This window comes from Hemibagrus wyckioides, linkage group LG03, assembly GCF_019097595.1.
Source record: "Hemibagrus wyckioides isolate EC202008001 linkage group LG03, SWU_Hwy_1.0, whole genome shotgun sequence".
Lineage (NCBI taxonomy): Eukaryota > Metazoa > Chordata > Actinopteri > Siluriformes > Bagridae > Hemibagrus > Hemibagrus wyckioides.
The window spans coordinates 4,438,260-4,465,145 of NC_080712.1; the positions used below are offsets into that span (position 1 = coordinate 4,438,260).

General features: G+C 40.5%; 1 protein-coding gene across 7 annotated transcripts in view; it reads right to left on the reverse strand.

The window, feature by feature from the left end:
* The window catches only part of wdr17 (WD repeat domain 17), a 158,002-nt gene that overhangs the window by 111,963 nt on the left and 19,153 nt on the right, over positions 1 to 26,886 (reverse strand). For 2 of the 7 annotated variants that reach the window (XR_009204368.1, XM_058386689.1), the window contains exons 1-16: positions 21,835 to 22,233; positions 16,943 to 17,071; positions 15,267 to 15,450; positions 14,138 to 14,368; positions 11,538 to 11,789; positions 5,657 to 5,779; positions 4,487 to 4,671; positions 4,231 to 4,399; positions 3,666 to 3,757; positions 3,431 to 3,513; positions 3,238 to 3,324; positions 2,725 to 2,889; positions 2,148 to 2,350; positions 1,885 to 2,034; positions 538 to 668; positions 340 to 465 (exon numbers count right to left, since the gene is read on the reverse strand). Coding sequence is in view for 6 of the 7 variants with exons in the window: in XM_058386689.1 (XP_058242672.1) it covers positions 340 to 465; positions 538 to 668; positions 1,885 to 2,034; positions 2,148 to 2,350; positions 2,725 to 2,889; positions 3,238 to 3,324; positions 3,431 to 3,513; positions 3,666 to 3,757; positions 4,231 to 4,399; positions 4,487 to 4,671; positions 5,657 to 5,779; positions 11,538 to 11,789; positions 14,138 to 14,368; positions 15,267 to 15,450; positions 16,943 to 17,071; positions 21,835 to 21,879 (2,355 nt within the window). In the remaining variant the exon portion in view is untranslated. Of the gene's footprint in view, positions 1 to 339; positions 466 to 537; positions 669 to 1,884; positions 2,035 to 2,147; positions 2,351 to 2,724; positions 2,890 to 3,237; positions 3,325 to 3,430; positions 3,514 to 3,665; positions 3,758 to 4,230; positions 4,400 to 4,486; positions 4,672 to 5,656; positions 5,780 to 11,537; positions 11,790 to 14,137; positions 14,369 to 15,266; positions 15,451 to 16,942; positions 17,072 to 21,834; positions 22,234 to 26,886 lie in introns of those variants that run through there. The other 5 variants (XM_058386685.1, XM_058386686.1, XM_058386684.1 and 2 more) reach the window with 4 other exon arrangements.

Below are 26,886 nucleotides of genomic sequence, written 5' to 3' on the forward strand. Positions count from 1 at the left end.
TTATGGTAAAATTCTGGCAACCCAGCTGCCAGTATTTTACCGTAAAATATACAGATTGTTTTTTTTACAGTGTACACACTTCTGTCAGGTTGTGGATGCAACACTCTGGCTAACAATCCAAATCACAACAAAGTCAGGCAACCGCAGCAAAAAGGCAAAATTAGTCAAATCTAATAAAGCAAAATTAGTCGACAATCAGGGTCACAACACGGTTGTGTCAGAAACACAACTGGAAGCAACTGGATTTTCTCAGCCGTGCCATTGGAAGCTAAGTCATAACTCTTAAACGCCTTGCTCCACCAGGGTGCAAAATGGTGTTTTTATCCCATCATCACTCACCGTTTTGAAGCGGACGAGGTGTTTCATGTGCATGATGCCCTGACCATAGTTCTGTGGCAGTAAACTGTCGTCTTGCCCCTTAATCACAGCCACCAGGTCCCACAGGTTATGGCTCCCTCCAGGAGGCTGGAAAAAAAAACACTCCATCATCCTTTCATGAAAATATGGTGTTGATCCTGAAAATGTGATTTTACTGACCGAGAAGCATTCAGAGAACCAGCGCAGTTTCTTTGTTCGCACATCGCTGGAAAGTTTGTCGAGTTCTTGCTTGATGTCTCTGGACACTTTACCACAGAGGAGCGGGGGAGCTCCGGGAACCATCGCCCGATCTGTGATTAAACAGGATCACAATAAACACTTAACTAAACACACAGCGGCTCAAAAGCTTCACACACGCAGGAGTTCTGTTGGCTAAAAATAACATTACCTAATAGACCTACATAGACGATGTCCCATCTCGCCAAGCAGGGACATGACACAACTACAAGCCATGGTGGTTCAACAAGGCCAAGCTCAAGCCTCACCATGGTAATGCCTCTCATCTAGTTGATTTGGGCTCGGCCATCAGTATCATCCACCGTCAGCTTGTCAACCAACTCCAGATCCCTACAATTAGCTGCACCATCCCACTCAAGATCACTGAGAACCAACCCATCAGGAATGGTATCATCACACAGCAAACCATTCCCATCACTCTACAGATTGTCCTCTTCCATGTAGTAGAAATTGTTTTATTCGTCACATCTTTACCTGCTAACCAAATCCTTCTGGGATTCCCCTGGCTCAAAGATCATGATCCACATATATCAATGGTCCCCTCAATACAAAGACCAATGTTTTCAACATTTTTTCAACGTGCCTTGCCACAACACCTCCATTGAGAGCCCTGAACCATCCAGAATGGCTCCCATCCCTTAGAAATATAATCATCTCAAAGAGGTTTTCAGTTACCACATTGCCCATGGGACTGTGCAGTCGAACACTACACCCCCCCACAGGCCACATTTACCCCTTCTCTGCTCCAAAAACAAGGGCCATGGAGGAATATATCGAGGAAGCTCTGTCTGACAGCTTCATCCAACCTTCCACCTCACCCGCTGCCTCTGGATTTTCCTTTGTGGAGAAAAAGGACAGCGGATTTAGACCCTGTATTGACTATCGGGGACTTAACTATCAGGACAGAGGGTTTGACTGACCACCACAAATCTCCGCCTCAAGCTCCCTTGCCGCAAACTGAGCCCCAGGTACATCGGAACATTCAAGATAGTCCAACAGATCAACCCCATAACATATCTCTTGGAACTGCCCACCAACTACTGAATCTTTCCCTCGTTCCACACCAGTCTCCTCAGACCGGCTCAAACATGGGCACTAAGGAACCACTGCCACCCACAGAGATCAACGGCAGTCCCGCTTACCTGGTCCGTTCTGTTATCAACTCATACCAAATCTTATTATCTGCACCTGTTTGTTGCCTTTGTATATGACCTGCTGTTCTGTTTTTTTTGTATTTTTTGATTGCAGACTGGTTATTATCAGATTTACCCGTGTTTCCGATGATGTCGTCCCAGCTGTGTTCGGTCAGGATGTTGATTAGAAGCGGGGCAATGAGAGGAGTGAGCGACCACAGACGCACAGTCGAGTCCCTGGAGCAGGACGCCATGGTGAACGGGCGACTCGGGTGGCACGTCAGACCTATGGTCAGTGTTACATACATACACACACACCATGTAAGAACTAAAGTTTAAGTAGCAATACTGAAGATGCTTTTAATGCATGATCTCCACTGTATGGATTGTGTGCAGAACCATAGACATCGGCTCCGTGGTCATAGACGGTGTCCAGACAGGTGCCGTCCCTGGTGTCCCACACGCGGATGGTGTAGTCCCAACTGCCCGAGGTTAGCAGGTACGGTACCTCAGAGTTCCACATCAGACCACGCACTGGAGCGGTGTGTCCACTCAGAACGTTAATGCAGGCATCCTGCGTGTAGTCCCAAATACGCACCGTCCTGCAACACACAGACACACAGTAATGTAACTGCAAATCTCAGGTTTTTGTTTTCATAGTAACAAGGAAATGCACAGTCATCACTTTACATAAACAGAATTTTAAAAATGTGTAATTGTTCTCTGTGAGGAGATTTTTATTATAAATTTATCCTGAGTCTGGGGTAAAGCTGACATCTTCAGGACACTGCAATTTCTCAGAAAAAACAAACTGTGTTTTCTTTGTTTTATAATTCCCTTTATTTAATATAAATACAAACAGAAAATTAGCTGTGGCATAAAAAGAATAACTCATATTGAGACGTGTTGTTATAGAAAACTAATCAACTGCTGACAAAATCACACAAAATGCTGTGATGATATAAATATAAGTTACCCGTCGTCTGAGCCGCTGCACAGGATGCCCTCTCTGAGAGGAGACCAACGTACGTGAAACACTTTGGCTGTGTGTCCGGTAAAAACCTTTAGTGGCTGATCTGAGCTCGTGGCCAAGTAATAAACTCTGACGTTTTTATCCTCACATCCGGTCGCAATCATGTCTCTGAAACAGAGAATGAGAGAGAGAGAGGGAGAGACAGAGAGAGAGAGAGAGAGAGAGAGAGAGAGAGAGAGAGAGAGAGAGAGAGAGAGAGACAGAGAGAGAGAAGAAGAAGATGAGATAATAAGAGATGAGATAACCAGACATACAGACATACAGACAGAGAGGAAGGCAGGCAGATAGACAGACAGGCAGGCAGTAAGACAGACAGAAAAACAGAGAGGCAGAGAGACAAACAAAGAGGTAGACAGGCAGACAGACAGACAGATAGACAGACAGGCACACAGATAGGCAGGTGGGCAGACAGACAGACAGACAGACAGACAGACAGACAGACACAGAGATACTCACTTGTTATTCTGACTCCAGTCACACCCAAACACGGCTGCAGGGTGCTTATATTTATGCAGCACTTTACCATCGATGGTTCTGATGATACTGAAAACAGAAAATAATTTAAAAAAAAAAAAACGAGTGATGAAGAAAACTCATGAACTTAATGAGCAAATTCTAATGACACCAAGCAGCAAAATCACAAACGTACCAGAACCCGTCTCCACTGCAGGTGGCGATACGTTTGGAATCTTTGTGGCTCCATGCGATGCAGAAGATACCATTCTTTCCATGCTGCAAACACACACACACATACACACACATCAGTATGTGTTAGTCTCAGCTAAGGGGGCTTAGGATATATTAATATCAGCTAAGGATATATTAATATCGTAATGATGCCTTGTGTTTTTAAACACCACATAGTTAGGAAGTTCTTTCCGTACCTCATTAAATCTCGTGATCATTTTGCCCTTTTTTACGTCCCAGATGAAAGCTCCGTTCCTGGACGTGGCTCCTGCTATGCAGTTCAGGTCACCTTTAGACGGCAGTATAGAATAAAGTTTTAGGTGGCAGTATGGAATAAATATTAAACACTAAAAACAAACTCTACATAAACGTCTAGCTTTCAGAACAGCAGGTTATTACAAATCACAAATTTAAAAAATAATTAATTAATTAATTAATCAAGCAATCAATCAATTAATTAATCAATTAATTAACTAATAAAACCACTGGCACTTTTTGCGGAATTTAAAAAAAAAAAAATGACAGAAATTAAATAAATAAATAAAAATAGAGTTGTATTCTTACTATTTTATTATTCATTTATACTACTACTAATAATATTATTATTATAAATAATAATCATAATAATAATAATCATTTGAAATACTGAATAAAACCATATCTGAATTTATATTTATTGTTATTAATTCGGTAGCTGTGTAAACTAATAACATTACAAGAAATAAAATATTTTAAATGATTAAAGTAAACTAATCTCCTGACCTGGAGCCCAGGAGAGGGAGTAAATGACTCCTTCATTGCCAGGAGACGTGTACACCGCTGTTAAAGTGTTAATGTCCCACACTTTGATTGTCCCATCAAAGGAGGCCGTAGCGAGCAGGTTCGGGTCGTCCGGCTTAAACTTACAGTCAAATATGGTTTCTACATGACCCTGAAAATGACACAGACACAGAGCCGTAACACCTAGAGGTTCAAGTGTCGTTCTGAAAACAAGAATTGATTAGCGCCCTTTTCTTACCAGATCTCGGAGGAAGTCCCACTTCTTTGCCCCCATGTCATAAAGGCCGACTCCTCCGTCCATGAAGCAGCAGACGGCATGTCCAGGGGGCAGAGAGAACGCCTGGTTCTGTGACAGAGTCGGAGGAGGAACCGCCTCACTCGTAGATGATGTGTAGTGGTTCTTGGATGGGGAAGCTGAGCTAGCTAGAGATGGAGACAGAGCGCAAAAAAATTCTCTTTCTCAGATAATGACTCCTGTGTTTTCCTACATCATCTTCTTTATCAGCACATTCATCTATACACTATATTAAAAAACACTTCAGATTGTATGGCAACTCTAATAGGACAAAAACTGAACTACACAATTCATTTAGAGATGGCAAAGTTCTGTTTATTCCGTTTTTTCTTACACTAAAAACTAAATGTAAATCTAACTAAGCTGTCTATAAATATACGTTTCTGAAAAAGTTATTCAAAGTCATTCAGCAGTGTGTTTATGGCACCATAAATATCGTGCTCATTAAAAAAAAAAAAACAAGCGAATTACAGAATTGAATACAAACAAACCAAAAAAGAACTTGAAATACTAGGAATTAAAAACAAAATTTTATTTTCCGTGCCTACTTTACTCGGATGCTGGTTCTTTCTGCTATTTTTTACTCGTTATTTAATTTACTCATTATTCACGCTTCAGTTTTGTTTTCTTTTTTCCAAGTTGCTTGTTGTGTTTCCAAAAATCACAAGTTGATGCAGATTTTATGCAGATTAAGGGGCGGGATAAAAGTCTCCATTGGTCCACTGGTTCACAACCGACAGTCCTTCTCTAGCCAATCAAGTGAGAGAGAGTTTTTGTTTGTTTTATTTTGTATTCAAACCTGTCATTCGTGTGTATTATGTTTTTTTTGAGCAAGATAGCTACAGCGTAATTTTGAAACAAAAGTCCTGGCCAAGCGCTGAGGGAGCAACATCCTTAAACAGAAAATCTGTGCCACAAAAGGTCTCCAGTAAGTCTGGTAGCAGCCAGTGACCATTGTACTTCCTTTGTCTTGATGTGGAACATTGCCGGCCAATATCCGCCTTACTTATCCGCCTTCATACTAATGCAAAAAACATCACATACAATGCTGCAACCTCTGAAATATCACATAAACATTTCAGCATCTACCACATGACAGCTGATCAATCAGACCTTTCTTTGCTGGTGGAGAGTTTAAGACGTGGAGAGCGTGGAATCCGGTCTTCTTCAGTTTGAAATTGTCCAGCGGCGTCGTCCTCGATACGTTCCACACTCTCAACACTCCAACCTGGGAGTCTGCACACACAGCAAAACAAACAACATTCAGGAATTTGAAATGCTATTAAACAGCAACAAATTTTCCATTGCATTATTTTTAATTGGTAACAAATACTGATTAAAAACAAATATTGTTTGTTTATTTTGACCAAACTGTTTTAATTGGACAGTACTTAACGGTCTTGCACTGCAACTATTAACGCTGTTTATCATCTACATTGTGGAGGAGTAACGCAGAGCTCTTTACGCAATAAACACCGGACACTGTAAGCCTGCAGATAAAGCACTCACACAGAATAAAGCATTCACACACAATAAAGCACTCACACAGAATAAAGCACTCACACAGAATAAAGCATTCACACAGAATAAAGCACTCACACAGAATAAAGCATTCACACAGAATTCACAGCCCGCAATCTCTGTGCTCTCACTCAGATCCGTTTCTCCTGCAGGTTCATTACAAGAGCCGTGTTCCAATCGGCAGAGTGATTCCCCTCCAAGTGAACTGTACAGGGAGCAGGATGTACACTTTTAAGTGCACTGAGACATCGGCAATCCATTGCTCTTCCAGTAATAGCCCGGAAGTTAATTTAAAGGCTCGTATTTTTTCCACCTGAATTTTAATACCTGAATTTTTTCCACCTGCATTTTTTCCACCTGAATTTGTGAGGTTGAAAAATAATGGAGATTGTATTTTTTTTTGTAAATACAAAGCAGAAAAATGCAAACTTCAAGTTTTTATTCAGTTCATGTGATTCAATATGCTATTTTGCTTTCAAGAATTTTGGCACTGTTATACTTCCACAGTTTAAAAGCGCAGTACAGAACGCGAAGGTCTCATTATGTGCCATGAAGTTGCCATGACAACCTGCTACCGTAAACAAGGCTTGCAACGCGTGCCCCGCCTCTGGGGCCTTCTGATTGGTCCAATGTTCTGTGAGTGACATCGATGAGCTGCGCTGCTTGGAAAAGGAGAAACGATTTGAACATGAGACGCGCGAGGGGCTGCAAAAGATTCGCGCGCAGCGGTCAAACACATCCATGAAAAAATAACAGAAAAGGAATTAGGAAGAAAACACGTTCTGTGTGAATGACCAACACATTAAGCACACAAATATGGAAATAGTATAAAAACAGTTCAGTAAAAATGCTAACGCGAGTTGTGCGGCAGATCAGTGTGGCGTGTCTTTATTTATCTGCCAGCATATACCACAAAATTGGCGACGAGAGTCGGAAACATCCACAGATGCGAAAAAAAAGAGACCTGCATGGACGGGAAACACGGAAAGTAGGAGAAGAAAGAGTGCGCGAGTCACATGAAAGAGAGAGGGGGAAAAGCCCATTAACGCGTAAAGCTAAGCTGCAGACTAGCAAAAATGTCAATGATTGGAACTATCACCGCGTTTGACAGTAATGCTGAGGATTGGGGAACTTATGTGGAAAGAGTGGAGTTATACTGTGAGGCTAATGCTGTTGCAGATGGTAAGAAAGTGAGCGTGATGGGAGCTAAGACATATGGACTGCTCCGTAGTTTGTTAACCCCTGAAAAGCCAGAGGATAAAACGTTCCAGCAGATAGTGGACATTTTAAATGAACATTCGAACCCCAAACCCCTAGTAATTGTGGAAAGATTCAGATTCCATAAGCGTAACCAAGCTAAAGGAGAAAGCATTTCTGAATACATAGCTGAGCTGCACTGATTGTCAGAACATTGTAAATTCGGAGCTGGACTGGCAGATGCATTGAGGCTTGTGTGTGGAATGCTCAATGAAAGCACACAAAAAAGACTTGTGACGGAAAAAGACTTGACACTCGAACGTGCACTGACCATAGCAATATCCATGGAGACTGCCACAAAAGATGCATTAGAATTGCAACAAAAATCAATGGAATGTGCAACAAATAAACTGTCATTGAAACCAGAAAGAAAACAGAAATGCTATCGCTGTGGAAAAATGTCTCATGATGTAAATAACTGCTGGTTTAAGGATAAAGAGTGCAGAAAATGCCATGAAAAGGGGCACATCGAAAGAGTACGCAAAACAGATAAACAGAAGATACCGAAAGACAGAATACACAAAGTAAAACGTAAATCAGCCACTGTACATCAAGTAACTGAAAATGAAGCAGGCACAAGTTCAGATACAGATGATCTTTCATGTTTAGAATTGTACAGTATTAAAGAAACAGACCGTAGAGTCATTTGGCTCACACCAGAAGTGTCAGGAGTTAAACTCAAAATGGAGTTGGACACTGGATCAGCCTTATCAGTCATCTCAGCAGCCGATTACCAACGACTGTTCTCAAAAATACCTCTGCAAGACACATCAGTGATATTAAAGACTTATACTGGTGAAAAAGTGTCTCCGAAAGGGAAATTACCAGTGACTGTAAAGTACAAAGAAAATCAGCAACAGTTGGACTTGTATGTGTTGGAAAATGGAGGGCCTGCATTGTTTAGACGTGAATGGCTGAGAAAAATACCTCTGGACTGCCATGCAATAAAAAACCTCGATGTGTCCCAGCAAGTAACAAAGAAAGAGACACAAAGGTCTTTAGCACAAATTATAGAAAATGCAGAACCGGTGTTTCGGAAAGGAATAGGAACTCTTAAGGGAATAAAAGCGAATCTGGAACGAAAAGAAGACACTTCACCAAAATTCCTTAAAGCTCGCTCAGTCCCATATGCCATACGTCCTAAGGTGGAAGCAGAGCTGGATAATTTGGAAAAAATGGGAATTCTGACAAAAGTTGAATGGAGCGAAAGGGCAACACCCATAGTCCCAGTGATTAAAAAGGGAAAGACAGGAGATGTGCGTATTTTCGGGGAGATTAAAGTGACTATTAATCCAGTTCTACATGCAGTACAATATCCCCTGCCACGCATTGAAGACATTTTTGCATCCTTGTCTGGTGGAGAACATTTCTCAAAAATTGATCTTGCCCAAGTGTACCTCCAAATGGAGATGGATGAACAATAAATTCTTGACCATAAACACACATAAAGGTCTATATCAGTACAACCGCCTTGTTTTTGGAATTGCCTCAGCTCCTGCTTTGTGGCAGAGAGCGATGGACCAGGTATTGCAGGGTATCCCGGGAACACAGTGTTACCTGGACGATATCATTGTGATGGGGAAGAATGATACAGATCACCTACAAAACTTACAAGGGGTGCTGACAAGATTGTGTGAGTATGGATTAAGAACCAACAAAGAAAAATGTGAGTTCTTCAAGTCTCGAATTTCTTACTGTGGTCATGTGATAGACAAAGATGGTCTATACAAGTCGCGGGACAAAATTGAAGCTGTGTTAAATGCACCACATCCACAGAACATGTCTCAACTCTGATCATTTCTTGGACTAGTAAACTATTATCACAAATTTCTTCCAAACCTGTCCACGGTACTGCATCCTTTGAACACATTGTTGCAAACAAGGTCACAGTGGAAGTGGTCAGACAGTTGTGAACAAGCTTTCCAAAAGACCAAGAAGCTCATAACTTCAGATGTAGTGCTGGCACACTTCAACCCCTCCATGCCCATCAGGTTGGCATGCGACACATTGCCATATGGAATTGGTGAAGCGCTGTCACACATGTTCCTAGATGGCACAGAAAAACCGATAGCCTTCACATCTAGATCACTAACACCAGCAGAACGTAATTACCCGCAAATAGACCGTGAAGCGCTCAGTCTTGTGTGGGGTATAAAAAAATTCCATCATTATCTGTATGGTCAACGGTTTACCCTGATCACAGACCATCAGCCCTTGGTCTCGATCTTTAATGTTCGGAAGGGTGTCTCAGCAATGGCCTCGGCACGGCTACAGCGTTGGTCACTCTTCTTGGGTGCTCACCAATATGATATTGAGTACAAAGGCACCAAACTGACGGCTTGTTACGTCTTCCACTAAAGTTGTCAGTAAAGTCAAAGGCTATGGCTCCAGCTGACATGTTTCACACCTCAATCATGAGTCAGTTACCAGTGACAAATGCTATTATTCGGAGAGAAACCCGTAATGACCCAACATTGTGTAAGGTCTATGAAATCACTGTACACGGTTGGCCGGCTCAAGGGAACTCACTGTATCCAGCATTCATGGCGAGGAGAGAACAGCTTTCTGTGTGTCAAGGAACTCTGATGTGCGGATTACGAGTTGTCATTCCCTCCAAATTGCGCAGTAAGATGTTAGAAGCACTGCATGAAGGACATTTGGGTACTGTAAAAATGAAAAACCTTGCCCGTAGTTATATGTGGTGGCCAGGAATTGACAAACAGATTGAGGATCGGACAAAGGCTTGTCCAGTATGTCAAAGGACCCAGAACTCTCCGCCATTAGCTCCTCTGCACCCCTGGGAATGGCCATCAACACCATGGAGAAGAGTGCATGTTGACTTTGCTGGACCATTCAAAGACTCAATGTTCTTGATGGCAGTGGATGCACATTCTAAGTTAACTTCAGGCCTGTAGTTGTTCAGATGAAGACGACCACATCTGAAAAGACTGTTTCTGTGCTGAGAACAATATTCTCCAGGAACGGGCTGCCAGAACAAATATGCACTGATAATGGATGACAGTTCGTCTCAGATGAGTTTCAGAAATTCATGAAGCAGAATGGAATTAAGCACATCACTTCTGGACCATATCATCCTGCCACTAATGGCTTGGCAGAAAGATTTGTACAGACTCTTAAGAAAGCAATAAAAGCACTGGACAATGACAACATCTCGCTTCAACACAAAATAGACGAGTTCCTTTTCATGTATAGAAATGCCACACACTCCACAACAGGCCAAACACCAGCGATGATGTTCCTCAAGAGAAATTTAAGATCTCACTTGGATCTCATCAAACCCAATGTTCGACGTGATGTGGAAAACAAACAATTTGTGCACATGAACGACAGACCAACAAGAAACTTCCACATAGGACAAGAAGTCTTAGCACGTGACTACAGACTGGAAAAGTGGCAATCAGGTACCATCACTACTAGAACCGGACCTTTTGACGTACACAGTAAAGGTTGGAGATAACACACGGAGACGCCAGGCAGATCAGCTGGTGGATCGTCAGACAAAATCCTTACCATTAGTTGTTCCTGATCCAAATGACAAGGACAATGATGCTGTTGAGACCACCAGCGCTACCCCAGTTAACGTGAACAATTCTGGACCGCACAATGACAAACCAGATGTGACAATTCCTGTTGAACCTGTGCCTCAACCAGGTGTGCAGAGACGCTATCCTGAGAGATGTAGAAAACCTCCTCAAAGGCTTGATTTGTAGCTTGGTAATAAATAAATAAATAAATTTAAAAAAAAAGTAATACTAACTGTAAATGTTATACAGTAAGTTATAGTGATATCTTTATTATTTCCTAGTATGGTTAATCTAGTGAGGGAGGAAAGTGTAATGTATGTACTATTGGTTATTATTATTATTATTATTATTATTATTATTGTGATAAGTCTGCCTAGTGGTGACCAGATCAGTGTGCCGTGTCTTTATTTATCTGCCAGCATACACCACAATTGACACAAAAGCTTGTATTATAGCTGAACTGAATAAAAAGTCATGAACCAGTTAGTGTATGTATAATTGCCAATAAATATTTGGGTAAAAATTGGAACAAATAAAAAGAACAGATGTGTAAGGTGCGAGATTATTAGTAGCAAAGAGACATAAACTGTAAAGATTGATAGCAACAGTAATGTTTGCAATGTGTTGGAGAAATCACTAGTATTTTGTTTGTGTGTGTGTTTCTTTCTCACCTCCTGTAATGAACATCCCCGGGGCAGTAGGTACCCATGCCAGGCACTGTACAGATGCAGCAGCGCTCGGTAAACTGAACGCCGTCACACACGACAGAGAGTCCGAGTCCAGCAGCCTGATGCCATTGTGCATGTTAGCCACCAGCAGGTAGTCAGTACTCAGAGGATCCCACTCCAACGCAGTGACTGGATCCTCCTCATCCGTTCCTTCCAGAGACTCCGGACGCAGGACATGCTTCTGATTCTTCGAACCTGGACACGACATTTACACAGTTAGCGAGGTTTGTAAATCTAAAAACATGTAGAATTTGGATTAAAGCTTTATGACATTGAGATTCTTAGTTACTATATAAAATATATCGATTTAAATAATCCATAAATAAGTAAGAAAGACTTTTATAATAAATACGTAAAAAATCAGGAAATAAATGAAAAAAATTTTTTTACACACACACACACACACACACACACACACACACACACACACACAAACACACACACATATATATATACAAAAAACATTGAATTAAAAGGTGCGTCCAAACTTTTGACTGGTAGTGTGTGTATATATATATATATATATATATATATATATATATATACAGACACACTACCAGTCAAAAGTTTGGACGCACCTTTTAATTCAATGTTTTTTGTTTAGGGATTTATTTTCTACGTTCTAGAACAATACTGGAGATTTCAAAACTATGAAATAACACACATGGACTTCAGTAATCCATATGTAACGACAACAAAAAACAGTCAGTTGTTATTTTAAGACACGAAGGTCAGGTGTTCTGGAATAGTTCTTGCAAGAACAGTATTGTCAAGTGCATTTGCAAAACCCATCAAGCACCATGATGAAACTGGCTCACATGAAGACCATCCCAGTAAAGCAAGACCAAAACTTACCTCTGCTGCAGAGGAGAAGTTCATTTAGAGTGACCAGCCTCAGAAATCACCAATTAACAGCACCTCAGATTAGAGGTGTTATGAAGGCTTTACAGAGCATCAGTAGCAGACATATCTCAATATCAACTGTTCAAAGGACATTATTGTGGATTTCGGCCGCCTTCAGCATTGTTTTACAATGTAGAAAGAAATAAACATCAGGAAAGACCATGGAATTAGAAGGAGTGTCCAAACTTTTGACTAGTAGTGTATATATACACTATATTGCCAAAAGTATTCGCTCACCTGCCTTGACTCGCATATGAACTTAAGTGACATCCCATTCCTAATCCATAGGGTTCAATATGACGTCGGTCCACCCTTTGCAGCTATAACAGCTTCAACTCTTCTGGGAAGGCTGTCCACAAGGTTTAGGAGTGTGTTTATGGGAATTTTTGACCATTCTTCCAGAAGTGCATTTGTGAGGTCACACACTGATGTTGGACGAAAAGGCCTGGCTCTCAGTCTCCGCTCTAATTCATCCCAAAGGTGTTCTATCAGGTTGAGGTCAGGACTCTGTGCAGGCCAGTCAAGTTCATCCACACCAGACTCTGTCATCCATGTCTTTATGGACCTTGCTTTGTGCACTGGTGCACAGTCATGTTGGAAGAGGAAGGGGCCAGCTCCAAACTGTTCCCACAAAGTTGGGAGCATGGAATTGTCCAAAATGTCTTGGTATGCTGAAGCATTCAGAGTTCCTTTCACTGGAACTAAGGGGCCAAGCCCAGCTCCTGAAAAACAACCCCACACCATAATCCCCCCTCCACCAAACTTTACACTTGGCACAATGCAGTCAGACAAGTACCGTTCTCCTGGCAACCGCCAAACCCAGACTCGTCCATCAGATTGCCAGATGGAGAAGCGCGATTCGTCACTCCAGAGAACGCGTCTCCACTGCTCTAGAGTCCAGTGCCTGCGTGCTTTACACCACTGCATCCGACGCTTTGCATTGCACTTGGTGATGTATGGCTTGGATGCAGCTGCTCGGCCATGGAAACCCATTCCATGAAGCTCTCTGCGCACTGTTCTTGAGCTAATCTGAAGGCCACATGAAGTTTGGAGGTCTGTAGCGATTGACTCTGCAGAAAGTTGGCGACCTCTTCGCACTATGCGCCTCAGCATCCGCTGACCCCGCTCCGTCAGTTTACGTGGCCTACCACTTCGTGGCTGAGTTGCTGTCGTTCCCAAACACTTCCACGTTCTTATAATACAGCTGACAGTTGACTGTGGAATATTTAGGAGCGAGGAAATTTCACGACTGGATTTGTTGCACAGGTGGCATCCTATCACAGTTCCACGCTGGAATTCACTGAGCTCCTGAGAGCGACCCATTCTTTCACAAATGTTTGTAAAAACAGTCTGCATGCCTAGGTGCTTGATTTTATACACCTGTGGCCATGGAAGTGATTGGAACACCTGATTCTGATTATTTGAATGGGTGAGCGAATACTTTTGGCAATATAGTGTATATATATATACAAAAATCACAAATATTATGATTATGACACGTCATGATCATGACCAGATATCAGAATGTACAGGCAGGCTTTAAGACATGATTTTAAATAATTTGATTTAATTGATATAAATTGATATAAATATATAAAGAGATTTTGTATAAAATTGTGAAAAATTGAGGTTCACAGCACCTGGCTGAAAGATGGACAGACTCCCGTCTGTGTGTCCAAACACCACTTTGCCCTTTTTCACAGGATGCCAGCGAAACAGACAAATATCTGACAAGAAACTGTGAGCCTCTTTGTGTACAGTGACACCAGAGTCCGGCCCGGAAATGACCCACACATACAGCGGGCCGCGGTGTGAGACGAACGCTACGCTATCGCTCGTATTCCAGCACCAGCTTATCGAAGCGGGGATTCCTGCATGGAACAGGACATGATGGTCAGAAAAACACTAACACACTTAACTACACTACACAACATGGAGGCAATGTACCGTGTATGAAAAGAATAGTGATGTACTTAATAAAGTAATCATAACACAGAAGATCAGGACATCGTTACACAATGCAGTGATGTAAACTGACATCATTTTCTTATTATGATACAATTCAGTTTGCTGTATTAAATGAAAATATTCTTACCATCTAAAATATGTAGTTTTATTTTTGTTGTGGCTTTTATACAGTTATCTGCTAATTTACACCGATCAGGCATAACTTTATGAGGTGAAGTGAATAAGACTGAGTATCTCCTCATCATGGCACCTGTTAGTGGGTGGGATATATTAGGCAGCAAGTCAACATTTTGTCCTCAAAGTTGATGTTAGAAGCAGGAAAAATGGACAAGCGTAAGGATTTGAGCGAGTTTGACCAAAGGCCAAATTGTAATGGCTAGACCACTGGATCAGAGCATCTCCAAAACTGCAGCTCTTGTGGGGTGTTCCCGGTCTGCAGGGGTCAGTATTTATCAAAAGTATTCTTTAGGTCCTGTAAATATCCTTTAAGTATTCCCATGGATGCCCCACCTTACACCTTACAGGACTTAAATGATCTGCTGCTAACATCTTGGTGCCAGATATCACAGCACACCTTCAGGGATGTAGTGGAGTCCATACCTTGATGGGTCAGGGCTGTTTTGTCAGCAAAAGGTTGACCAACACAATATTGGTCAGGTGGTCATAATGTTATGCATGATCGGTGTATGCTTAGACACATGTTCATAAAAGCAATAAATCAGTACAAGATTAAGATGTGAGAGGAAGAGTGTGCCGTGTGGGTGTGTAAATATGTGTGTGTGTGTGTGTGCGTGCGTGTGCCTTTAGTGTTGTCGAGGCGAGCGACTGCCTTCTGCTCGGCCACGTTCCAGATGATCAGCAGGTTATCTGCACTGGCGCTGGCGAACACCTCAGGGTTGTGTGGACACCATGAGATGGCCGTGATGGTCTTCTTGTGCTCGGACATGATGGCACGCAGCTTGAACTCGTTGTATCTGTGGTCCAGCTGAAGAGACAGCGAAGAAAGTGTAGTAAAGAAAAAACGAGTCTGAGAAGCTATTGGTGTGTTGTTACCAAAGAAATGGGAATGAACTTATGGGACATTTTGATGTTCAGGTTGTGAGTCTGATCTATAATGAGTCTGTCGGCTTTCAGTATGTTTTAGACGTGTGTTTTTCCCTCTGTTGGAGAACCTTACACAGAATTTTACTGGTTGAAGATCAAATTTCAGCTGCTTTTTAGATGAACAAGCACTTGGAGCATCTCAGAGAGCAGAAATGGGTTTGAGATCAACATTTACTTTGAAGATAGAAACATTTGTGTAGAAAAAACTAACCTAGAACTTTTCTATGAATCTATCACCCCTAGTAGTCTAGAGAAAAACAGAAATCCTTCTGAAACACCACAAATTCTTAAAGTCCTGAGTGTCTACTTTCATATGAGCTTCATATTAACCTCCACTGTGGAGAGAGACAGGACAAAGGCATTCAGTCATCAACATGGACAGTCATATTGTCCATTTTTATTGTTAAACAAGAGAAAGCATGATGACGTTTTGCAGCTTTGTGTAATTTCTTGGCTTGGTCCTTTTCCTGTTCTCTTTGTATGACATCAAAAAAAAAACACTTCAAGGAAACTAATAGTAGGAACACTGAACAAACTTTTCTCATGACAAAATGTGCAGTGAAATATAAGTGATGGCATCTTTTACAACACATAAACAAATTATTTCAGAGCCAGTTGACCGGACGGTGTGGACCGGACTCATTTCCCCCTTCCTTTTAACAGCAGAGGAAATGAATCTTCATTAAAAAATGCTCAGATTAACCGCGCCCTATTCGCTCGGACACTCGTTAAGGAGACGAGAGTGCCGTGGTCATTTGGACTGATAGGTAAAAGTAGGATTTTTTATATATTTTTTTTAGATTTCCCTGAGCTTTTATCTTGAATTTCCAACTAGGAAAAACTCCTTCAAGTTGGAATTCCTATTAAAAAAAACCCAAAAAAGACATTAACATGGCTGCTCACACCATTAATCAATTAATAAGTAAAAATATCAAATCATAATATCTTATATATATATATTAATCTTAATATTAATCATATCACTTAAATGTAAATTTTATAGCAATATGTACTTTTTTGTACTGTTTGCTGCACAAAAATAAAACAAAACAAAATATACTTATCTATATGCTAGGTATGCTAACTGTCATTTTTTGTGGTTGGAAAACTACACACTTAAAACATATTTATTAAAATAAGTAATATTTGTGACAATAATGTATGCTAACATTTTTCTTCTAGCTTTGTGTATTTTTATTTTGACTGGCTAATACAATCCTAGCTAGTCTGAGCTAGCCTAACTTTCCTACTGTCACTCATCAAGAAAAACATCCTTGAAAGATTTATCCCCTTGTTAAAGTAAAAGGTTTAATGAAACTTAAGCTAGGTTGTTAAATGGTGTATAGTGGATGATGTTAATATATGTTTCTTACCTGGTAGACGTATATAGCGAGCGTAGCGCAGTAAGCGAACCTGTCTCCACTTGCCGCACACACATCTTTATTCCAGGGCTGGCATCCTGCAGCTAGCAGTCCCACCTGCTTCACCTGAGACATCTTTACCTGGAAGCAAACAAGCAACAGAGTCATCTGGAGAAATCTACAACACAGCTCTCCCAGTTTAAACGTAGATTAAAGACATATCTCTTTAACCAGACATACACATAATACATCCTAGAACCTTGAGCTATCATCTAGTGCTTGCTAATATTATGAAAAGCAGCTACACTAATTCCTCTCCACATGCTTTTCTTTTTCTGTCCATCCTGAGTCCCATAGATTGTACCAGCTCCAGTTGTGTTTCACTTCATGAAAATTTCAGACCTTCAGTGAGAAGATGCCAATCCCTATGAGAACCCCAGGAGGATAACACCCTCCTAATCAATACACAAAATAACATTCTACATACGCTGTATCTCCATCATTGAGCATCTGAAGGCTTCAGCTTTAGCATGGAGGAGTTGGTGTTGAATCTATAATGAAGTATAATGAATGGGGATGTGGTAGCTTAGTGATTAAGGTATTGGAAGGTTGTGGGTTTGAATCCCAAGTTCATCAAGCTGCCGCTGCTGGGCCCCTGAGCAAGGCCCCTAACCCTCGGTGGTGTAAAATGAAGGATAAGAGCTGCCAAATGACAGAAATGTAAATGTTGAGCTAATTTATTAGTTGCTCAGGAGCTCCTGGTTACACAACTCCAACTGACTGTATATGACTGTAGAAAGGACATAATTCATAATTACTCTCCGGTGTTTACAATTATTTATAATCACACTCTGGTGTCACCCAGATGAGGATAAGGTTCTCTTCTGAGTCTGGTTCCTCTCAAGGTTTCTTCCTCTTACCATCTAAGGGAGTTTTTCTTCACCTCAGGCTAGCTCATGAGGGATCAACACAAATAAATTTAAATAAGTCTAATATTAATCTAAGAGCTCTGTAAAGCTGCTTTCAGACAAACTGCACTGTTAAAATAAATAAAATTGTTAAATAAACAAATAAAATTGAATTGAACTAATTCAATTTTCGGGATCAAACCCGGGTCAACTGCTTAGAAGGTGGCTGTGCTCACCACTATACCACCAACGCCTAATCGCTATACCACCAACGCCTAATCGCTATACCACCAACGCCTAATCGCTATACCACCAACGCCTAATCGCTATACCACCAACGCCTAATCGCTATACCACCAATGCCTAATCGCTATACCACCAACGCCTAATCCCTATACCACCAACGCCTAATCGCTATACCACCAACGCCTAATCCCTATACCACCAACGCCTAATCGCTATACCACCAACGCCTAATCGCTATACCACCAACGCCTAATCGCTATACCACCAACGCCTAATCGCTATACCACCAACGCCTAATCCCTATACCACCAACGCCTAATCGCTATACCACCAACGCCTAATCGCTATACCACCAACGCCTAATCGCTATACCACCAACGCCTAATCCCTATACCACCAACGCCTAATCGCTATACCACCAACGCCTAATCGCTATACCACCAACGCCTAATCGCTATACCACCAACGCCTAATCGCTATACCACCAACGCCTAATCGCTATACCACCAACGCCTAATCGCTATACCACCAACGCCTAATCGCTATACCACCAACGCCTAATCGCTATACCACCAACGCCTAATCGCTATACCACCAACGCCTAATCGCTATACCACCAACGTCTAATCGCTATACCACCAACGCCTAATCGCTATACCACCAACGCCTAATCGCTATACCACCAACGCCTAATCGCTATACCACCAACGCCTAATCACTATGCCACCAACGTCTAATCACTATACCACCAACGCCTAATCACTATACCACCAACGCCTAATCACTATACCACCAACGCCTCCATCAGGGTTCAAGCCCCAGCACTGCCAAGTTGCCACCTTTGGGCCCTTAAGCAAGGCCCTTAACCCTTTCCTGCTACAGGGGCACTGCATCATGGCTGACCCTGCGTTCTGACCACAACCCTCTAAGTACAGGATATGCGAAGAAAGAATTTCACTGTGCAGTAATATATATGTGACAAAATAAAGCCTATTTAACTTCACTTAGCATGGATCGTAGTTGACTCTGGTATCATTGTGTTTATTTGGCTAATGCTGTTAGCTTTTTTTTTTGCCATTTTGCGATCTTAGAAAATCAACGCAAACTCCACGATATTCAGAGAAGCTTGTGATTTTTTTTTCCAAAATAACACAGATTTGTTCTGAAAGTGTCGCGTGACATCATCACAACACGTGTTCACGTGCGTGGAGCATGAGTACAACTCTCACAGAAAGTCATTACACGTGTGTCTTCAGTGCTAAGAGATTAAAAGAACAATCCTGTGCTCCTGATTTTATCAATTCAAGCAGTTTTCCACAAAAAACTGAATAAAAGCTGCAAAAATTAGCAACAATCACAAAAAACTCACAAAAAACTGCCACTGAAGCTAGTACGAGGCTTGGCATGTACACCAAACAACCAATTCTCACACCGAAAAAGAAATGAATGCTAGACAGGCCACGCCCACAAGTCGACAATTGTAAAACTATACTATATACAAGGGGGACACGCTTTTTTTTTTTTGCTTATTAAGAGTGTGAAGGTATCAAGAAGTAAAATTTATGACCAATGACTATTGAAATCACTGGAATGTTCAACAGAACGCTCCGTTCTGATGCTCCACATCAGCATCAACACTCACAAAAATAACTCTTTGAACAACCTTAATTATATCATGGAAAAAATTTCCACGTAAATTAAAGGCTTTCTTTGAGCATTAATGAATTTTGTTGGCCCAAAATCATGTGCTTATGTTCAGTCAACTTAATTAATTTAACTTATTTACTACAGTTGGGTCCGACATAATTCAATAGTGTTGAATCAACATATTAAGGTTGATCCGACTTAAATGAATAGAATTGCTACAACAAATTTTACAGTTGTAAATGAAGTTGATCCAACCCAGGTAAATTTAGTTGGCACAACAGAATTGCCTAAATTTTAGCTGCCTAAATTTCTGCATTTTAGCAGACGCTCTATCCAGAGCGACTTACATTTTAATCTCATTTTATACATGTGAGCAATAAAGGATAAAGGGCCTCAGGGGTCCAGCAGTGGTATCTTGGTGGACCTGGGACTCCAACTCACAACCGATCATCATTCTAACCACTAAGCCAGCACCACTCCCCACTAAATGGGGAAAGAAAGCCATTTAATCACATGGAAATTCTTTCCATGCTTTAATTCAGTTCATTCAAAGAGTAACTATAATGTAAAGAAAAAGTAAATATTTTTAAGTGAAACTATCTGCAGCAGGGATCTTCAAAATCCAGACAGGCCAGCTGATTCAACTAATTACCAGCTACAGTGTGTGTGTTAAGCTGTCGGTGAATTCGAAACTGTGCTGGACACTGGCCAGCGATGACTGGATTCGAAGAGCCCTGGTCAGCAGACTTCTGTGAAGGAAGGAAACATCCGACAAACAGGATTAAACTAAGACTATATTTAGACTATATGTAGTGTCTGACACCAGCAGCAACTTACAAACAAATGAGGTCTCAATTTGAGAAAATGTACAAAATATAAACACGATAAATAAGTAATAATCATACAAAATATGAAATAAAAAATGAGTGTCTTAAACCCCCAATAAATAAACACACACCAAATAAATAAATAAATACCAACATGATGGACTTTAACAAATGTGAACAGTTAACGCGTTAACAGTTAACAGATAATGCGAGACAGGTTGCCATAAAATTGCGTGTCGAAATAGTATAACAAGATTTTACATTGGCATTTGCTTGTGAAAACACAAGAATAAGGAACAGTTTGTGCCACTTTTTAAATGACAAACTCTTTAAAAACTACGCAAGACGCTGTTGGGAAACAGGACCCTGTCTTTGTATTTGCATTCCCTATAATATTTGCACATGTAGTTAAGTGTGCTGGTGAACTCCCAAAAATGAAAAAGTTAACAAAAACATCGTCCATTTTTTTCTAGTAATGATTTTTCAATGAAGTCACTAAAGAGAAAGCAGTGTTTTGAGAGCTTGTGCTTTTGCACATAATTTGTTTCCGTCTAGCTCCATAATAATCTTCTGCAGAGCTTCAGAGGTGTATTTCAGCTCTCTTGGGTAGCTCTGGTATAAAGCATACACAAGAGCAAACAACAAACTTTTCTCGCGATGTCTTCTCGCCGTGCTCGCTTTGATATTTCTGGTTTCGCATAGTGACAAGATCTCCTCATGATTGGATCTAATAAATGTGAGGTTGTTGAATTTCGTGCAAGTACAACACCATTTAAACACGTTCATCTTGGAAACATGAAATTATTGTGTACAAAACACATGTTACGTGTTTCGTACATGTAACAGGTAGTGAGTTTTTATTTTTGAACATAAAATGAGCTACTAGGTGTAAAAAAAAAAAAGGCTTAAAAATGACACTTCAGTGCACTATAATGGAGCCTGTGTGTGTGTGTGTGTGTGTGAGAGAGAGAGAGAGAGAGAGAGAGAGAGAGAGAGAGAGAGCATTTAAATTTTAGTCGAAGCTAACAATCGTGTGAATTGGAATGAATGAGAATCTCTGCAGTGTTTGTTCACTCCTCATTCAGTGATGATGTTCACACACACACACAGTAAGCTAGGCCTACAATATAAACATCCCAGCGTGACGCTAGCATAGCCTTCCTGGCTAAGTAGTGATCAACATCACACCAGATGCTGATAGGGATGAAAAAACATTACACACTCATCTCTCTCTCCGTGTGTGTGTGTGTGTATTAGCAGCTGCATAACCTCCTACCTTCATGCCGTCTTCTGTCCTGCAAAACCAGCTGAGTGTCTCCATGTCTCAGCACACACTCACACACTCAGCCTCTCACACAAACACACACACACACACACACAAACCAACAAACTGATGAAGACAATACGCAAAAACAGGAGAAAAGGTGTGTGTGTGTATGTGGAAGAGGCTAGCCTGATATATAAGTGTATGGAGAAAGAGTAAGAGAGAGAGAGAGAGAGAGAGAGACTCGTCTGGTTGGGACGTGATGATACGGTCCCTGTCGGTAGCCAGGCAACAGCGGACCACCTTCATTAACATTTAACATGAGGTGCCTTAAACGCCTTCTTTCAATCCTTAAACCCTACAATTCATCCATTTATACACTACACACACACACACACACACACACTCTGCAGTATATACAGCACATCTCTATAGATAACACACACACCTGTACACCATGTCTACACACATCTTACTCTCATACAAACACACACACACTCTGCAGTATATACATTACATCTCTATACATAACATACACACACACACACACACTGCAATATACACAGTACATCTCTATACATAACACACACACACACACACACACACAATGCAGTATACACAGTACATCTCTATACATAAAACACACACACACACACACATACACACTGCAATATACACAGTACATCTCTATACATAACACACACACACACACACACACAATGCAGTATACACAGTACATCTCTATACATAACATACACACACACACACACACACACACACAATGCAGTATACACAGTACATCTCTATACATAAAACACACACACACACACACACAATGCAGTATACACAGTACATCTCTATACATAAAACACACACACACACACACACACTGCAATATACACAGTACATCTCTATACATAACACACACACACACACACACACACTGCAATATACACAGTACATCTCTATACATAAAACACACACACACACACACACACACATTGCAGTATACACAGTACATCTCTATACATAAAACACACACACACACACACAATGCAGTATACACAGTACATCTCTATACATAAAACACACACACACACACACACTGCAATATACACAGTACATCTCTATACATAACACACACACACTGCAGTATACACAGTACATCTCTATACATAAAACACACACACACACATTGCAGTAAACACAGTACATCTCTATACATAAAACACACACACACACACACACACACACACACATTGCAGTAAACACAGCACATCTCTATACATAAAACACACACACACACACATTGCAGTATACACAGTACATCTCTATACATAAAACACACACACACACACACACACATTGCAGTAAACACAGTACATCTCTATACATAAAACACACACACACACACACACACACACACACACACATTGCAGTATACACAGTACATCTCTATACATAAAACACACACACACACACACATTGCAGTAAACACAGTACATCTCTATACATAAAACACACACACACACACACACATTGCAGTACACACAGTACATCTCTATACATAAAACACACACACACACACACACACACACACACACACACACTGCAGAATACACAGTACATCTCTATACATAAAACACACACACACACACACTGCAGTATACACAGTACATCTCTATACATAAAACACACACACACACATTGCAGTAAACACAGTACATCTCTATACATAAAACACACACACACACACACACACACACACACACACACACTGCAGTATACACAGTACATCTCTATACATAAAACACACACACAGACACATTGCAGTATACACAGTACATCTCTATACATAAAACACACACACACACACACACATTGCAGTATACACAGTACATCTCTATACATAAAACACACACACACACACACACACATTGCAGTAAACACAGTACATCTCTATACATAAAACACACACACACACACACATTGCAGTATACACAGTACATCTCTATACATAAAACACACACACACACACACACACATTGCAGTATACACAGTACATCTCTATACATAAAACACACACACACACACACACATTGCAGTAAACACAGTACATCTCTATACATAACATACACACACACACACACACACACACACACACACACACATTGCAGTATACACAGTACATCTCTATACATAAAACACACACACACACACACACACATTGCAGTATACACAGTACATCTCTATACATAAAACACACACATACACACACACATTGCAGTAAACACAGTACATCTCTATACATAAAACACACACACACACACACACAATGCAGTAAACACAGTACATCTCTATACATAAAACACACACACACACACACACACTGCAATATACACAGTACATCTCTATACATAACACACACACACACACACACACACACACAATGCAGTATACACAGTACATCTCTATACATAAAACACACACACACACACACACACACATTGCAGTAAACACAGTACATCTCTATACATAAAACACACACACACACACACACTGCAATATACACAGTACATCTCTATACATAACACACACAAACACACCCACATTGCAGTATACACAGTACATCTCTATACATAACACACACACACACACAATGCAGTATACACAGTACATCTCTATACATAAAACACACACACACACACACACACATTGCAGTATACACAGTACATCTCTATACATAAAACACACACACACACACTGCAGTATACACAGTACATCTCTATACATAAAACACACACACACACACACACACATTGCAGTATACACAGTACATCTCTATACATAAAACACACACACACACACACACACACACACAATGCAGTATACACAGTACATCTCTATACATAACACACACACACACACAATGCAGTATACACAGTACATCTCTATACATAACACACACACACACACAATGCAGTATACACAGTACATCTCTATACATAAAACACACACACACACACACACACATTGCAGTATACACAGTACATCTCTATACATAACACACACACACACACAATGCAGTATACACAGTACATCTCTATACATAAAACACACACACACACACACATTGCAGTATACACAGTACATCTCTATACATAACACACACACACACACAATGCAGTATACACAGTACATCTCTATACATAAAACACACACACACACACACACACAATGCAGTATACACAGTACATCTCTATACATAAAACACACACACACACACACACACACACACACACAATGCAGTATACACAGTACATCTCTATACATAACACACACACACACACAATGCAGTATACACAGTACATCTCTATACATAAAACACACACACACACACACACACACACATTGCAGTATACACAGTACATCTCTATACATAAAACACACACACACACAATGCAGTATACACAGTACATCTCTATACATAACACACACACACTGCAGTATACACAGTACATCTCTATACATAAAACACACACACACACATTGCAGTAAACACAGTACATCTCTATACATAAAACACACACACACACACACACACACACACACACATTGCAGTAAACACAGTACATCTCTATACATAAAACACACACACACACACACACACACACACACATTGCAGTAAACACAGTACATCTCTATACATAAAACACACACACACACACATTGCAGTATACACAGTACATCTCTATACATAAAACACACACACACACACACACATTGCAGTAAACACAGTACATCTCTATACATAAAACACACACACACACACACACACACATTGCAGTATACACAGTACATCTCTATACATAAAACACACACACACACACACATTGCAGTAAACACAGTACATCTCTATACATAAAACACACACACACACATTGCAGTATACACAGTACATCTCTATACATAAAACACACACACACACACACACATTGCAGTATACACAGTACATCTCTATACATAAAACACACACGCACACACACACACACACATTGCAGTATACACAGTACATCTCTATACATAAAACACACACACACACACACATTGCAGTAAACACAGTACATCTCTATACATAAAACACACACACACACACACACACATTGCAGTAAACACAGTACATCTCTATACATAAAACACACACACACACACACACACACACACACATTGCAGTAAACACAGTACATCTCTATACATAAAACACACACACACACACACACACACACACATTGCAGTAAACACAGTACATCTCTATACATAAAACACACACACACACATTGCAGTATACACAGTACATCTCTATACATAAAACACACACACACACACACACACATTGCAGTAAACACAGTACATCTCTATACATAAAACACACACACACACACACACACACACATTGCAGTATACACAGTACATCTCTATACATAAAACACACACACACACACATTGCAGTATACACAGTACATCTCTATACATAAAACACACACACACACACATTGCAGTATACACAGTACATCTCTATACATAAAACACACACGCACACACACACACACACATTGCAGTATACACAGTACATCTCTATACATAAAACACACACACACACACATTGCAGTATACACAGTACATCTCTATACATAAAACACACACACACACATTGCAGTAAACACAGTACATCTCTATACATAAAACACACACACACACACACACACACACATTGCAGTAAACACAGTACATCTCTATACATAAAACACACACACACACACACACATTGCAGTATACACAGTACATCTCTATACATAAAACACACACACACACATTGCAGTATACACAGTACATCTCTATACATAAAACACACACACACACACACACATTGCAGTATACACAGTACATCTCTATACATAAAACACACACACACACACACACACATTGCAGTAAACACAGTACATCTCTATACATAAAACACACACACACACACACACACTGCAGTATACACAGTACATCTCTATA